Source organism: Mizuhopecten yessoensis, unplaced genomic scaffold (genome assembly GCF_002113885.1).
Source record: "Mizuhopecten yessoensis strain PY_sf001 unplaced genomic scaffold, ASM211388v2 scaffold8393, whole genome shotgun sequence".
NCBI lineage: Eukaryota > Metazoa > Mollusca > Bivalvia > Pectinida > Pectinidae > Mizuhopecten > Mizuhopecten yessoensis.
In genome coordinates this window covers 839,395-856,752 of record NW_018407525.1, presented here as the reverse complement: position 1 = coordinate 856,752, position 17,358 = coordinate 839,395, and the positions used below count along the sequence as shown (strand labels likewise).

The window sequence follows — 17,358 nt, the reverse complement described above, 5'->3', positions numbered from 1 at the left end:
TAGTAAATACATGTACCTATCAGATTAGCTTCCCAGTACATACTGGTACATGTAAGATATTTTGTTTGATTCAGTACATATATGTATCGGTACATATAAGATGAGTTTCTTAGTATACATCTGTATATATAAGTTCAGATTTCCATCACGTACATGTACCTGTACATGTCATATAAGTTTCTCACTACAGATCTGTAGGACCAGTTTCTCAGTAAATACATATCAGATCAGCTTCCCAGTACAAACAGGTACATGTACGATATTTTCCAGTACCTACCTATAGATGAACGATTAGTTTCACAGTATCTTCATGTACATATAAGATCAGTTACACATTATATATATACATATAAGATCAGGTTATCAGTACATACGATACCAGTACATGTAAGAAGTTTTTTTCATTACCTACCTATATATTTACGATCAATTTCACAGTGCCTACCTGTACATGTAAGATCAATTTCGTAGTATAAACTTGCACATGAATTATCAGTCTCACAGTACATACCTATACACCGACCATTAGTCTGGTTACAAAATTTATCCTTGCAGTTGAACGGGCAATTCATATCGCATTGATCGCCATGATACCCAACAGCACATTCTGAAACAAAGAAATTTCTTGGAATCATAAACATTGGTTTATGCAACAAAGTGCGTATTTTTGATAGAATAAAGGTGTTCCACCATCCACATACGTATTTATAAAGTGTGCATTAACAACGGATTAAAGGTGTTCCAAACCATCAATATAAAATATATTTTGATGACGAAACCAGGTTTCGGGGAAGGAATAATAACTTGAACCATATATTCCATAAAACTAATGTTTACAACATTTCTAACAGGTTAATTTTTGCTTAACATGTATCATTTGTATAATGGAAAAAAATGCTCACCTGTTTCTTTTTTTACTGTTATCATCTGATACATGTATAAAAAACTTCACTTCACAAATTGAAAATGAATATTCAACATATAAATTATTTCTAATCACATTTTCAAATGTATGACAAATGAATCATTGGATGCTTGTTTAAAATTATTATAACAACATAGCTAAATGCTAATTATGAAATCATAACATTTTATCAATAGTGNCATACCTATACACCGACCATTAGTCTGGTTACAAAATTTATCCTTGCAGTTGAACGGGCAATTCATATCGCATTGATCGCCATGATACCCAACAGCACATTCTGAAACAAAGAAATTCCTTGGAATCATAAACATTGGTTTATGCAACAAAGTGCGTATTTTTGATAGAATAAAGGTGTTCCACCATCCACATACGTATTTATAAAGTGTGCATTAACAACGGATTAAAGGTGTTCCAAACCATCAATATAAAATATATTTTGATGACGAAACCAGGTTTCGGGGAAGGAATAATAACTTGAACCATATATTCCATAAAACTAATGTTTACAACATTTCTAACAGGTTAATTTTTGCTTAACATGTATCATTTGTATAATGGAAAAAAATGCTCACCTGTTTCTTTTTTTACTGTTATCATCTGATACATGTATAAAAAACTTCACTTCACAAATTGAAAATGAATATTCAACATATAAATTATTTCTAATCACATTTTCAAATGTATGACAAATGAATCATTGGATGCTTGTTTAAAATTATTATAACAACATAGCTAAATGCTAATTATGAAATCATAACATTTTATCAATAGTGTTATTACCTGTACAAAACCTGTTACCCTGGATACATATGTTGTCTTTACAATTGGTAGGACACGTCTGAGTACAGGTACTACCGTGATATCCGGCTAGGCATTCTGAAGTATTATATTGGCAAAGATTACTTTAATATAAGTATACTTGTTATTCCTGATCTAAAACTTAATCATTCTAATTTTGTTAATACCGATAACTGAAGTGAAATGCACTAAGAAAATAAATATGGAGCAACTAGTGATAAACAAAAAAAGAAATTCTGAAAGGCACTAACGTCATTTTGCTTTGTTTACATATCTCTGAATTACTTAAGCGTATTATTATTTGATGCAAAGGTATAGTTATTTTAACTTGTTTTTACAAGTTATGTTGTGTTCTCACCTAAGGCATTGTTCATCATATCAAGTATAGAGAGCATATAATGAAACGCACACAATACATAAAACGGTAAATATAAAGCGAATATCTGGTAAGCGTCAAATATTTATTGTTATTTTTGTTAACAAAAGAAAATCGAATGATCAAATCATGGTTAGCTATCTTTTTGCTCTTTCCGGCTTATAAGATCTTTTTTTCCATACACAATTTTACAGAATAAAGAGTAGTTTTCCTGCGTTGACTTTGTCGCCAAACAGGATGTATACACGTTAATACAAATTACCCTTGGAATTGACTTCGTCTTAACAAAATTTAAATGTATAGCTTTTGTTTCAAGTTTATGTGAGCAAGTGTGGTACCATTGATGGGTATTTAGTGAAAAAGCATCGTCACGATTTAACTCAAGTATTCGAATACGTGAACATGATTTGTTAAAACCTGTGTTTTGACCATTTTTGATTTTATTTTCAAAACGTATCATTACTGGTCCATTGCTGGTAGAGTGTATTTATAGCTAAAAAAAAAATGGCATATACTTCTTTGTTTTATCGCCTATTTTAACACATCAATGAATTGATTTATCCCTCATATTTTGTTTTCATTTCGTATTTTCACAGCTACTTATAGCATCAAAGGAAATATACATAAAATATGTTCAACAAATAGGCAATCTTTGATGCATTAACGGCATCAGTTCGTTAACAGCGTCTGTTAGTTAAGTGTACTTTATACTTTGTTCACCGACCAGTAGGTTGAATTGAAAATTTCTATAGCTATTGCAATTTTACACGTTATAACAAAGCTTACTTAGACCCAATTGATGATCACTGATGAAAAGATTGTTTTTCTCTTAAAAAAACAGTATTAATTCTTGATGAAATGGATTTCCGGCTAACCTGTACACTGACCGTTGACCATGTTACAAACGTTGTTTTTACAATTAACAGGGCAGGACTGGTTACAGAAACTATCATAGAATCCATCATCACATTCTGAAAAAATATGAAGAATTATCAAATCTCATATGGACGATATTTATCACGAAAAAATACATTTTTCTGAATAATAATACTCCTATAAATCACACTAAATCACGCTTGCCAGTTGACAATCAAGAGACCCTGAATTGCTCAACTGTTAATCGTCTTTGATCTTCACAGTTGGTTAACGGAAGTGTTTCTTACATAGCTAAATAACATCACTCTACACATAATGCCATTATGCAGCTATGTTGGAAGATTGTATTACTGTATCATTACGTAACAAAAATCGAAACAAGACTTGTCAATTTGACATTATCTACAGCAATACTTTACTCATTTAATGTATTAGGTTTGCCTGACTTATTAAATTGATCTACTACCGATACAATCAAATCTTTCTTCTGTGCGATGCAGCGAATATACATAAGAATCACAATGTGCAGTACGCACTCTTCATTCCTCGTCGGAGGGGGTGTTAAACTGGAATTGGCTTGTCCGTCTGTCCATAGACAAAATTTGTCCGGCTATGCATTCGCTTATTTTTCAATAGATTTCTTAAAAATACGTAGTGGCAGTACGATATGTTGTTGTGCCCCCTGAAATAATTATGCGTTTTGAACCTTTTTAATGGAGTTATACCCCATTTACGTATAACAACTGACAAAACATTGTCCAGCTATGGTTTCGCTCATACTTCAATAGATTTCTTTAAAACTTTTTTTGTAGTGACAGTACCATATGTTGTTGTACTTCCTGAATTTTTTTTTATGTTTCGGACCTTTTTAAGGGAGTATGCCCCTTTACGTTAACAATTTGACAAAACCTTGCCCAATTATGCATTTGCTAAGTTTTTAATATATTACTTTGAATTTGTTCGTGTCGTGGCCGTTCCATATGTTGTTGTGTCTCCTGAAATACTTTTGCGTATCGGACCTTTTTAAGAACATTATGCCCCTTCAAGTTAGAAAATGTTTTCCGGCTATGCATTTGCTAATTTTTTAATAGATTTCTTTGAAACTTTTTGTGTAGCGGCATTAATATGCAGAGATGACAGCCCTGTTGTTTCGATTTTAACAAAAAAACACGCCGTACAATTTGGCCTATTCACTGAATGGTTTTTTTTCTTATTTCTGCGCGTTTCCGCATCGTTTAATTATAATATCCTGATCTCAGTCGTTAATGAGTTTAAAATAAGGCTAGACTCTGAAGCGTATTTGTTACTATTATCACACTTCCGCTTTCTTTATCGAGGGATGGCGGGAAAATTGATAGTTAAGGTAGCCAAACAAAAAAAATATAAAAAAATGGATCAAATTAAACCAGAATACAGAGGATGACACTTCCATTGTCGTTATACAACTGATGCACAATTATATGCGAGGGGTATACTTCCCCTCGGTGACAGCTCTTGTTAAAAAAAGGTTGCTTAAAGGTGTTCGCAAATTTGACCCCTGTATTATTAAGGAAAATCAAAGGCGTTGTTTTGAATAAATTGGATAGCCCTTCATACCAGCACGATACAAGCAAAGCATCATGCCCAATGGCATGTTAGTTTTTCAAAATATGTCGTTTGAATTTTTATTCCCATATTAGACCTCTTGAAAAAACCTTTTGGTTCGAATCCCGCATCGGACGTGATATTTTGAGTCACCTGCTCGTCCAAGTGGAGTTTTTATTCGTGTATATGTACCAAATGTTTTTGAAAATATCATTTGACATGAATACTACTACAGCCAACAGGACATGGTGTACAGGCTGATCCGTAGTATCCATCATTACAGTCTGAAATGAAGCAAAAATCACGCTGCTCAAAACATATTGCTCTTATTATTCATCAACAAGAAGAAACTTTAAAAAAAACTCAAATATACAAAAGTCGAACTCTTTAATTTGAATGATTGATTTTTCTTCTTTTAATATTTAATTTACAAATGACGTAAAAATAGATTAATGCTTTTTTTGAAAATATCAAAGTTCTGTCTAGCCAAGGAATATTAAAGAAAGAATCGACTTGATCCTACCTGTTTTCCATTGGCAAAAATGAAACTTTCCCACTTTACAGCGTTTATCAACAAGGAACCTTTAGAAGATTTGTGATTATCACCAACAGAAAGTCATATGATAGATCATGTACTGATCTAGCTTATGTGAAATGCAGGTGAGCGATGACAGATCCATTGTATTGATTGCTTATCGATAACTGCTGTTGATTTGAAAATAGGCGTCTTAATTGCAGCAATGTATCAATCAACCAATGAAATTCATTAATGTCTTTGTTTTAGTCTATCGATAAGCTCAGTCACTACCTTTATGCGTTTTAATTAATATCTTAAAATCTCTCATATTGACTGCATCAAATACGTTAAGACACGCCTTAATCAAAATTTAATTGAAAAAATAACAAATATTTGCATTTGTATGCTGGTTTTAAAAACAAGGTTTATTATCAGTTATGTTCACATAGACCTCTTATTGGAAACAGAGACGAAATCAGTTTAACAATATGATTCACAGTCTTACACTAAACCTGTCATTTAAATGAGCATATTGAGTGAAGTCGATTCGAAAATTGCTCCTAATAATTTTCGCAAATTGATTGTACGTGGTCACCTGTACATTGGCCTTAAAGGACTCACACAACTAAATCAGCCAATCAGCAAGTTTTTCATACGTTTGTAGTTCCTATCTATAATACGTTCCGGCTAATTACTGGGCCACTGAAGGAGTTTAATAAGGAACTGATGACAGATGTTTCGATAAATGAAATGTTCAGGTATTTAACTTTTGAAAAATGTGAACTTTTGATATATTTCTATGTCTGTGTGTGGATTTCCACAGGGACAAATAGGTGGGTGCGTTTCTGTTTTGTGTCACCGGTTTTGCTTGTAAAATTCCAGTTGTCAACTACTTGGCGCTGTGACACTCCAATATGCCACTAAACCTACCAAAAAAGTCATTTTGTAGCCTTTGCAAGGAATGTATTTATGAATCTAGACAGTTGTCACTGGTTTTGAACTTCAAATATTAAAGTTATTAGCTAAAATGTTTGGTAATAACATATAGCAAATGATTTAGTTGTATGAGTCATTAAAACCACGATCTTCGAAAATCAGACAAGCGTGATCAATTTGAAAATGTTAAATAACTAGGTATGGTAAGTTGCAATGTATAAAAGTGATATGTTAAATGTGATATATTATCAAAATTGCGTTAATAATTAGTCAATTTGTTGATGTTATTTATATAGCTTTTTTTAATTATACACGTTATATACAAAGTTGTTCAATTTCTTGTGTAACATAAATTTAATGATATTCGAATTTTAAATTTTGACTTTCTCATTGATTGCACAATGTACATCGGCCGTTGTTCTTGTCACAAACACTGTTTTTGCAATTACCGGAGCAAGACTGATTACAAAAACTGCCATATGATCCAATAACGCATTCTGAGTAGAAAGAAAATATAAAATATGAACAATATTGAAGTCTCATATTTCATGTAGTCATTATTTATTGCAAAAGATGACAACACTATTTATTTTTTTAATTATTGAGAGTAAGTTGTTGAACAGGTATTATTAATTTAATCAATAAGGAGAAATGTAACGCTGGCGGAAAAGAAGAGGGACGTATACCAGACGCCATACCAAGGCTGACAGAGGTCGACTTTTGCCACAAATAATAGGCTTGTATTTAAACGATAGGATTAACAATGTAGTTTTGTTACCTTGACTGCTAATATCAATGGCAATTTACTGTAGCACAAATAATGTTTCCAAATCCGTGATATTATTAATACAAATGTTATACATGTAGCATATCCTTTCACATCAGTAATTTATCTTTAATGAATTACATTTAAGTAAAAAAAAAAATTAAAAAAACAGTATTAATAAAAACAAAACAAAAAACAACTAATTATGGCTAGTTTATATGAATCGGTTTCCATATCTCCTTTATGTGAATATCTATGAAAGTATTTGAAGACACATCGGTCGGTAATTACCATGATCCACATGAAAAGTAGGTTAAAGAAATCCAAGTGATTAAATCAAGCAAATTAACAGAATACTGATTTTTGTTTCGTATATGCATAAACTACTTCATATTGAGGAAGGTTTTAATAATCAAAACCTTCATTTCTAATTAGAATGTACATCAGTTTGCTACATCTGAAACTTCAGATATATTGGCATATGCTCTCTCTATAACGCTATGGGTTTTACTAAACATGAAATTTGCACCTTAATTATATATAAATTTTAATGAAAGAATTCATGTGTTTCTTGCAAATGTGATTTATCATAAAAAGTACTTATGAAAACAACTTCCTGACGATTGATCACATGTATTACTGCTACTACTGCTACATCCCAAAGGACATTGCGTACAGGCTGCACCGTAGAATCCATTACTGCAGTCTAGACATATGATCATACATTTTATGTTATAGCTGAAGACTGAACTGTACAATCTAATATTGAATATTTACAACGACTTCAGTAGCTAACGTCAGGTTGCTCAGTAATCTTTGACTCTAATAAAACATCAAGGATTGGCAATTAAAGTGTTGGTTTTTACAGGGTTGTTTTCAATTGTGACCGAATATTCAGTCGAATGTTTAATAGAATTTGTCATTGCTTAATAGATTGAAATATTTTCTGTTACGATAAGTTTGATATTTTCAACTGATTCGACTATAAGACAAGTGTGTTCTGTAAACAATCTAAGCAGTCGTGAAAAAAAAGGTAAAAAGATGTTTCGGCGTTTCCTAACCCACCCTCAACCAACTCTACCCTGTGTTACTAGCCTGGATAATATTGATCAGCAAAGAAAGATAAAACATCTTTTTCATCAAACCATTAAAGTTCAAGGTTACCGAATACCAGGCCAGTTCGGCTGATTTTAACAATTTTACTACTGACATAAAGTGACAATCACATAACTGGACTACTTCAACCATAAGCATACATTTTAATGTTATTAATAACGAAAAAAATTGCGACCTTCATAAATACATGTACGTAACAAAAGGCCAAGGGCGATGGATTTCTCTCGGCATATTACTGAGGTGCTTGGAACTGCTGAATCCAGTTGTCGGATTCCAATTTTGTCTTGGTAGGCCCCGTAAATAAGAGACTGTATTCCATTTCTAGTATATAATTGTTACTCTAATCCCGGTGCTAGCAGTTCCTTTAATATTGATATAAATGATATTTTTGTTCCCCAATATTTTTATGATTGTGCCTGGCTTACCGTTGTAGAGCTTTCTTACACACCGGGGGTACGTTTTTAAAATTTCTATTTCCAACCTTTTGGCACCTAGCATCAACGATGAGTATAATAAGGACAAACAGCTGTATTGTATTGTATTGTATTCATTACCAAATTTCAAAGGTGCAACTTATTAATAGCCAAATAGAAAAGAAAAGACAATATCATGTTGCAAGGGCGTTATGAAGTTCTATTAATGACCACGTAGTAGGGATTTCCTTTTATATTTTCAAACAGGCATCAGTAAGAATCTCAAAAAAAGATGATATGCTTTGCAAAAATGCTAATACTTTATATTGAAATCATTACTCGGATTCCGAATTGGACCATGTTATATCACAGTCAGGGCATTGAAAGATTAACTCTAAATACCTCGGGTGTCGTGTTCGAAGCCGATGTTCTTTTTTCTGTTAAGCAAACTAGTTTCGAAAAAAATAATTTTAAACTGAAATGATTTACCACAGAAATGCATATCAAACGCATCAAAAAGATCGGGTAACCTCACTCAAATTAATAGCAGATGCTGTTTCTCTCATTTTCTTTATGATGAAATCCAATGTGGAAACGTCAGAGATTCGAAGTTTTTTTAGAATCGCTGCGACAAGATGCATCAATGAAAGGTTTGGGCTTTAAACATTTAGACGGGCCGAGACATGATAATTATAATCATCTGACTGGTATAAAAACACATCAGATCTCCGAGCTGTTTATAACGGTGAAATCAGCTATTCACACATCTTCCAATCAAAGTTCTCGAACTGCGTTAGTCCTGAATTTTGTCTTTATCTGTTCTATCTCTCCATTTCGGTATCATACAGTCTCTGAGACAAGCATTGATGTCTCTACATTTGTTTCACACCTTTGCGATCTTCAGCACTTCAGTAAACGCGATGTTCTCCAAATCAAAACTTTGTATAACTGTCTTTTCAAACAACAATAAAACCCTCTTCGCTTTAAGTGTGGGCGATGTTGCTTTTGTTGTTGCCGATGGGATATGAAGTACATTGGGAATAGTCATAACTTTTCAATGCACAAAATGCAGACAACTTCTTAAACTAATGATGCTTGTTGCAACGGCTGTTATGTTTTGTCTGTACTGTATTGTCGATGGCCGCAACAATGATGTAAACATAGCTAAGCATACTGTTCCAATTAGCAATAAAATTAATAACACATTGCTTAGTTCAGAAATTAAGGATACATATATATTGAATTGAAAATACACAAAAATAATTCATTCCAAACCTACTGATGGAAAAAGGTGTCAGTTCTGTGTTTAATTGATATATGTAATGCTTCTTCGCAAATTAAAATAAATTATCTCAGCTAAAATGACAATTACGAACAATTTGAGTAGGGGTTGGTCCTCTTTCGGTAAAAACGAGAAAACGCTGTTACATGTATTTTATTTATTGCGTTGATTTATAGGGAATATATCTTTTAGTAAGTTTTTGCTCTCTATAATAATTTGATTCTCTTAGAAAAGTAGAAATGAAATAATACTTTGGCGGGAAAATATACCTGACATGAACCAAATCGCAAACAATTGGGTCAAATGAAAAAAATTATAAGAGCATGTCGACAAAAAGGGTGGACTTCTGGAATGCTTTATTAAGCAATTGGTACTCATTAGAAAATCGTTTTACACATTACCATAGCACACCTAGCAGAACCTTCGCAGTGACCAAAACTGAGGAATGATATACAACAATATTAAGTCTCGAAATTGTCAAAAGTATCCCTGGTATTGATGAAGTTTCATACTATTCGAACGAATTCAATATTTTTGTTACTGCTGATATATCTGCTTATAAAATTGTCCTTGATTTCTAAACCAAGCGATTTGCTGCTAATTCTTAATCAGAGCTGTATATTGAAAAACAAAGTTGCTTGCAAATGGCCGAACTAAGAGCTAGAAAGCCTTGATAATGTAATGCCAGATAGCCAAATCCCCTTTGTTAGGGAATTTAGTTCGCACTGTATGTGCGTGACGCAATGTTTTTTGTCCTGCGCTAGCCAGTGTTTCTCCAAATGACAATATTTATTTTGCAGAAAGGATGTCGGCGATAAGCAAATAGAATAATATCCTTCAACAGATATCCTCTTTAATGCCCTGACAAGAAAAGACCTGTTCGAGAAAATGGAGGAATCTAGTAATCTTGGTTTTCCAAACCTTTCATGAACAGAACTCAGATATCTCATATTTGGCGTGCACCAGCGGAAACGAACAAAGGCTGATGGGCATTTTATCATAGGAAGGTATATATGAATTGATGGTGCAGAAGGAGCCATCTGGACTGAAAGAAGTACAAGTCAGGTCTCGACATTCATGATTTAAAGTGTACAATCCAAATAATGAGCTGGTATGTTCAATGCAAATCTAGAGCACGATCGGTTTAATGCTATGCTCATGTGACATTATTTTTTTTTGTATAAGCGTCACCAAGAAAAAAGAACAAACAGATGTCGAGCTATATCTATATATATGTTAATATACTTAAATTATAGATATAGGCCAGACTAGTTACTCATTCAAAATACTTGGGAAATTGTACTTATTTAAAAATGTGATGTGATGATGGAGTAATATTTGCGTCGTGTTACTTTAAAACAAGACGGCCTGTATCGCTCACGTGAATATTTAATCAGTCATAGCAAAATGTTCTCATTAAATATTATATTGCACTACAAATATTTCCCTCGCAAACTTTGTCGTCTCCATCTGATGAAACTACCAGCCAAATGTTTTTTATAAGATTCTATGCTTTTTGGTTCTTCTTCAGAAGTTGTTTGACATATTTTTCCCTGTGACCTTGTAACTAGGTCAATGTAATTTTCTTTCTCAAATTTTGTTAGCTCTATCCCAAGAAGCTACCAGCCAAATATTAAGAATCCATTTCTTTTGGTTCTTCAAAACAAATCCGTTGAAATGTTGTTGACCTTGTTGTGTCCTTTAAAGTAGATTGAGGTCATTTTCAATTCCAAACTTTGGTGAGCTCTATCCCAGGAAGCCACCAACCAAATATTATAATTTTTAATTTTATGCTTTTTGATTATTCAGAAGAAGTCGTTTGATGTTTTTACCATATTTGACACCTGTGACCTTAAAAGTAGGTCAAGGTCATTTTCATTCTCAAACTGTGTCAGGCTCTATCTCAGGAAGTCAAATATGAAGGTTCTATACTTCTAAGTTCTTCAGAAGAAGTCATTTAAAGAGTTTGACATATTTGACCGTTGTGACATTGAAAGTAGGTCAAGGTCACATTCATTCTAAAATTTTGTCGGGCTCTATCCCAGGAAGCCTCCGGCCTAATATAAAGATTCTATACCTTTTAGTTTTTCAGAAGAAGTCATTTGAAGCGTTTGACATATTTGACCACTGTGACCCTGAAAGTAGGACAAAGTCATTTTCATTCTCAAATTTTGTTGGGCTCTAACCAAGGAAGCCTCCGGCCTAATATAAAGATTCTATACCTTACAGTTCTTCAGAAGAAGTCATTTGAAGCGTTTGACATATTTGACCGCTGTGACCCTGAAAGTAGGTCAAAGTCAGTTTCATTCTTAAACTTTATTAGGCTCTATTCAAGGAAGCCACAAGTCAAATTTTGATGATTTTATACCTTTCAGTTCTTCAAAAGAAGTCGTTTGAAGTGTTTTACACGTTTGACCCCTGTGACCTTGATAGTAGGTCAAGGTCATTTTCGTTCTTAAGCTTTGTCCGGCTCTTACGAACGAAGCTTTCAGCCAAATATCATGGCTCTATGCCTGTTCGTCCTGCAGAATAAGTTGTTTAAAGGAAAATTGACGTACGACGGACGGACGGACAGCAGGAAGTCGGACGACGGACGCAGGACAGACGGACGACAGACGCCGCGCCATGGTATAAGCTCACTAGTCCTTCAGGCAGGTGAGCTTAAACATCACAAAGGTATTTAATTCCTAATTTACTATGTGTTTATTACTTAGTATGCATTCTATCTAACTTTGTTGGACTACAAACATGTGAAACGCATTTAACAACCAATACTTTAAAATGAACACAATCATCGTGAAATCTGCTCAAAGAATGTGAAGGTATATCCGGTCTGACATATGGCGAGGTTCTCTCTTACCTCTTTGTGTTCTAGATTTGACGGGGATGCTTCTTATAGGCTCCAAACAGGGGGCTTGGGAAATGATGTTGGAGGAAACGTTTGAATATCATTTCATGTTCAGATAATGATATTTGATAAATGCAGTGTCTGAGAGGAATCGAATTATTGTACTTTACAATTAAAAAAAAACAAAAAAAAACAAAAACCCGAAGTGGTGTCTTAAAATTCATACTCTTGAACTTAATGTTCATATTATCAACATTTTAATTGTTATGTTAAAGAATGGTGTTGTGTGTATGTTCTTGTATCTTAATTTAAGTGTTATGTCAAATAACAGTATTGTGTGTGTGTACATATCTATTATTTCAAACGACAAGCGGAAATCAATGAATGGAGTGAATGGGGACGTTAGACAGGTTTCTGTGGGTGTCAAATATGTGAATACAGGTAGTATGAAATATTTATCAATGAATATAAGGGGGTTGTACTTTAATAAAACTAAAAGTAGATATGTATTTCATTGGGTCAAGCAGAAACAGGCAGATATGATATGTTTTCAAGAAACACACTGTGATATAAAAGTAGAAAAAGAAATGGAAAGGGAAAGGGGATATAAATGTATATTTAGCAACTTTAATTCTAGATCAGCGTGTGTGACAATGTTTCTGAGAAATACGTTTGAATGTACAATACATGATATTATCATTGACAATTCAGTGAAATTTATCATTATGGATGTTGCAATTAATAACAATTGCCTAACTCTAGCTAGTATATAGGGACCAAACCAGGATTACCCAGACTTTTTATATAAATATACTTAATACTTTGAAAGTATTCGATAACTCTACTTTAACATTATGTGGTGACTGGAATGCGGTATAAGACAAATATATGGACACACAAAATATAAGACTCGATTATAATCAAAGAGCTCAGGAACAGAAAAAGATTTAATAGTTAATAATAAACTTGTTGATTCAATGAGACAGTTTGATCCTTAATTGAGAAATGTAACATGGAGACGAAAAATAACTATACAACAGAGTAGATTAGATTATTTTTTGGTCTCAGAAGACATCTTATTTCGAACTAAAGACTCAAAAATTATACCGGGATATAAAACAGACCACTCTGGCAATGGTTTAGTTAATTCTAAAATCACTGAAAGGGGAAAGGATATTTGTAACACAACACAACACAGCACTTCAGGGGGACACTGCATATATACAAAGGGTCAAAAGCTGCATTACAGAGACAATAGATGAGTATTACGTAGAGGGTGATCTCCATGAAAGATAAAGTATTTAGAATAAAGATCAAGTGTTCTATTTTGAAAATGAAAAAAGATCCATCACTATCACATATTCAATAACACAAGCAAAACAAAATAGGAAACTAGAGAAAGATTAAGGGACTAAAATATCAACATTAGAAAAAGTATTGAACTTAAATCCTAATTATGGCATCTATAGACAATTTGAGAGTAAAAATATTGAAAAAAATCCGTAAAAATAGGATAGAAGGATTAATGCTAAGTTCAAAGTCGAATTGGTATGAAAGCGACAAAATGTTTTGGTGGTTTGGAAAAGAAACATTGTTTAATAATTCTATAACAGAACTAATCACAGTCGATAGGGATATATTAGATAACTAGGAAGAAACACTTGCAGCAGAAGTTTATCTTTTCAAAACATGGTAACTAGTAGACTTACAGATTCCAACTCTATTAATAACTCTTAATAATGAATTTATATAATAATAGTTCTTCCAGCATCAAGTAAAACTTCAGGAAAAAGAAAAAAAGGAAAGTGTGAGGGCGTTTTACGGGTTAATGATTTAGCTAAGGCATTACAAACCATGAAAAATGGCTAAAGTCAAGGGTCAGGTGAATTTGAAAGACTTGGGGTCATTTTTGGTCATATCAATAAATTATGCAAACAGAACAGGGAAACTTTCAGAATATCAGAATCAGGTTTTATTTACGTGTATTCAAAAAGAAAATAAAGATAAACGTTATTTTAAAAATGGAGACCAATGTCACTTTTGAATGTAGACTATGAAACAGCTTCGGCTGCAATAGAAATAGTATTAAAGAAAACCCTCCTTAGTATAATAAGTGTGACAGGTTTTATAAAAGGTAAGTTTACAGATAATAACGCAAAATGTTTGTATGACGTAATGTATATGTTTGAAAAAAAAAATCTGGACTATTTGTTATGTTTCGAAAAGGCCATAGATCCGATTGCATGGAATTTTATAGATAAGACATTGGGGTCCTTCTACTTTTTTTAAGATAGTGGAAGTATACAGACCTCACTTTGGTTGGCCGTATCACACTTGAAATACCAATGTTTTTTCACCTATTTAATAGTCTCCCAAGTCCAACACAGGAGTTCATCAAACTTAATAAAACTCTTTCAATTTCATATGGAACTTTAAGTGTGAAAATATTAAAAGAGAGACAGGCATTGCTAGTATTAAGGAAGGAGGCCTTAATAAGACACATATTACATCCTTACCATGTTTTTTTACATATTAGGTTGATACGATTTACCCTACCAGGTGCAACACAATTCGTGAAGTGTAAAAACAATCCTTGTCTATTTTGGCTAATCAATGTATCTAATAAGTGGGAATTGTTCAAATTAGAACTTCTTTAAATAATAAGTAAATAACAGATAGTAACTAAGGAATTTAAAACATTTTTACATGTTTTCACATATTTGGTTGATATGATTTGCCCTAGCAAGCGCAACCCAATTCGTGAAAAGTGAGAGAAAAAAATCTTCATATGTTTTGGCTAATTAGTGTATCTAATTTGATAATCAAATATATATTTTGAATTTCTTAATCATTACAAGGTAACCATTTTTGGTGTCCGTCTCCCATCATAAAAAACGTCATTTTATCATGATCCTTAGCCCTTTAGTTATCAAAAATTAGATTGTGTTATTGTCTGAACTAATCTTATAGATGTTATCTTAAAAAACTAGCGTATTTATTTGAATAAACTTGATAAATGATAAGCCATCCTACCAGCATCCTACTTGTCAAATCACATGGCCATAAGAATGCGATGATGATATATTTTATAAAGTATATAAGATGAGGGTAATATATACAAAGGTGATTGCATCTTTAAATTGAGTAATCGATACAAAATGCCAAAAATTATCTAGAAATTTGTTTCTGTGAACAAAAACATATGTCTCCCCTAAATAGCAAATATGCATATTTGGAAGAATAGAAAAGTCACATCAAGATTAAGGTGTGTGAAATCTAAACCATTAAACTTTTAAATTATTCTGGTTCATGTTAAATTTTCTTGACAATTTTGGTAAAGTGTCGGCAGCTATGATGACGTGGAAAACATCGGTATACAAATAAACAAAAGGCAATGACTCTGTATGTAGTGGGGCACAAGACCCGATTTCAGTACGAAAGATTCCACCTTCCCAAAATACATAAATATGGTACCTGTAAGTTTGCTCCTATTTGACCTTTGACCTTGAAGTGAAGGTCACAGTGACCTAATTCCAGTGCATTGCACACATTATGTAGGTAATTCATGCATCCCTTTAGCTTCATCAAGAAATCATTAACGGTTTAAAATTGATGGCCCGAACGAGTTGCGATTAGAAGAACCATAAAAAACAAAAGAAGAAGAAAAACCAGAACTGACACAATATGTTTCCCTTCATTCAAGGGGAGACATAATTACACAGCATCATAGAGCTGTTTCGTTCCTTCAGGAATCATCGGTGATGCTAGTGGCCAAAACCTTGATATCTTAATAGGTATAAAGTACTGTAAAACCGAAGAGTAGGTGCGTTAGACCCTTAATTCATGAATTAAAAAGAACGTATTACTGCTCAATGTCAACTGCATTTGTAAAGTTTGAACATTATGAACAATCCCATTTCTGCTAACACATAACAGAGCATCGATTCTTGAAAAAGCTTAGTTTGTCTAACCTGTGCACTGCCCGTTGTCCTGGTTACAAACATTGTTTTTACAGTTAACATAGCAAGGTTGGCGACAAAAACTGCCATGGAAACCAGCATCACATTCTGAAAAGAAGGAATTAAAAATATATGAACACTAAAATTCAAAAAAAATAATCATAACTATCTTATCAAATTATCCTTTGAACTTGCCTTAATAAGAGGTCCGTTATGCAAGCATCGCTCATTTGCTACTAATATTTGATGTTCTCAGTGCATACCAGGATATCACGCCATATCAAAAGCTCAATTTACCCATCAGACAAGGGTCTCTGACAAATGGGCGATGTCCATAACAAAACATCGGCTTGCATTTTAGCATAAGAATAAAAGATCTGCCGATCGATAATCACAAAGATTTAGATGAACAAAAGGCGGGAAATTCCAGTCAAACAATTGATCATGATAATAGAGTACTGATTTACATTTTGCGTTTTCATTTAAACAGGTATTTTTTTATAAACAAATTTAAAAACATTTTTTTTTTTTTTTTACCAAGCTATGCAATTTGACTGGATTCAAATGTCAACTTGAATGTCTGAACCCCTTCGTTTCCTTTTTTTTTAACATCATTAACCATGAATACTACTTACGAACACAATGTCCTGACGTTTTGTCACAAGTGTCAGTGCTACAGCCACTAGGACAAGGTGTACAAGCTGGTCCGTAGTATCCATCGTTACAGTCTGAAAATAATGTTATTGACAACATGTTATAGATGAAGGCCAAAATATTTATTAAGTCTGTACAACTCAAAATAAAAATAATTATAACGACTCCAGCAGCGAATAGCAAGTTGCTTGATAATCTATGATTCGAATATGACGTCCAATGGAACGTGTTGAGAAATGAAAATATATAGTCGACTACAACGCTTTCGGCATTCTTTAAATATTGTTTAGTAAGTTCACACGGGC

The 17,358-nt window shown here is 33.0% G+C and overlaps 1 protein-coding gene across 1 annotated transcript in view; it reads right to left on the bottom strand.

Annotated features, from left to right (window-relative positions):
* The window catches only part of LOC110455880 (scavenger receptor class F member 1-like), a 62,824-nt gene that overhangs the window by 6,405 nt on the left and 39,061 nt on the right, over nt 1-17,358 (bottom strand). The window contains exons 9-14 of the mRNA XM_021506293.1: nt 17,035-17,127; nt 16,412-16,507; nt 2,978-3,073; nt 1,709-1,804; nt 1,110-1,205; nt 446-511 (exon numbers count right to left, since the gene is read on the bottom strand). Coding sequence (XP_021361968.1) covers nt 446-511; nt 1,110-1,205; nt 1,709-1,804; nt 2,978-3,073; nt 16,412-16,507; nt 17,035-17,127 — 543 coding nt within the window. The remainder of the gene's footprint in view (nt 1-445; nt 512-1,109; nt 1,206-1,708; nt 1,805-2,977; nt 3,074-16,411; nt 16,508-17,034; nt 17,128-17,358) is intronic.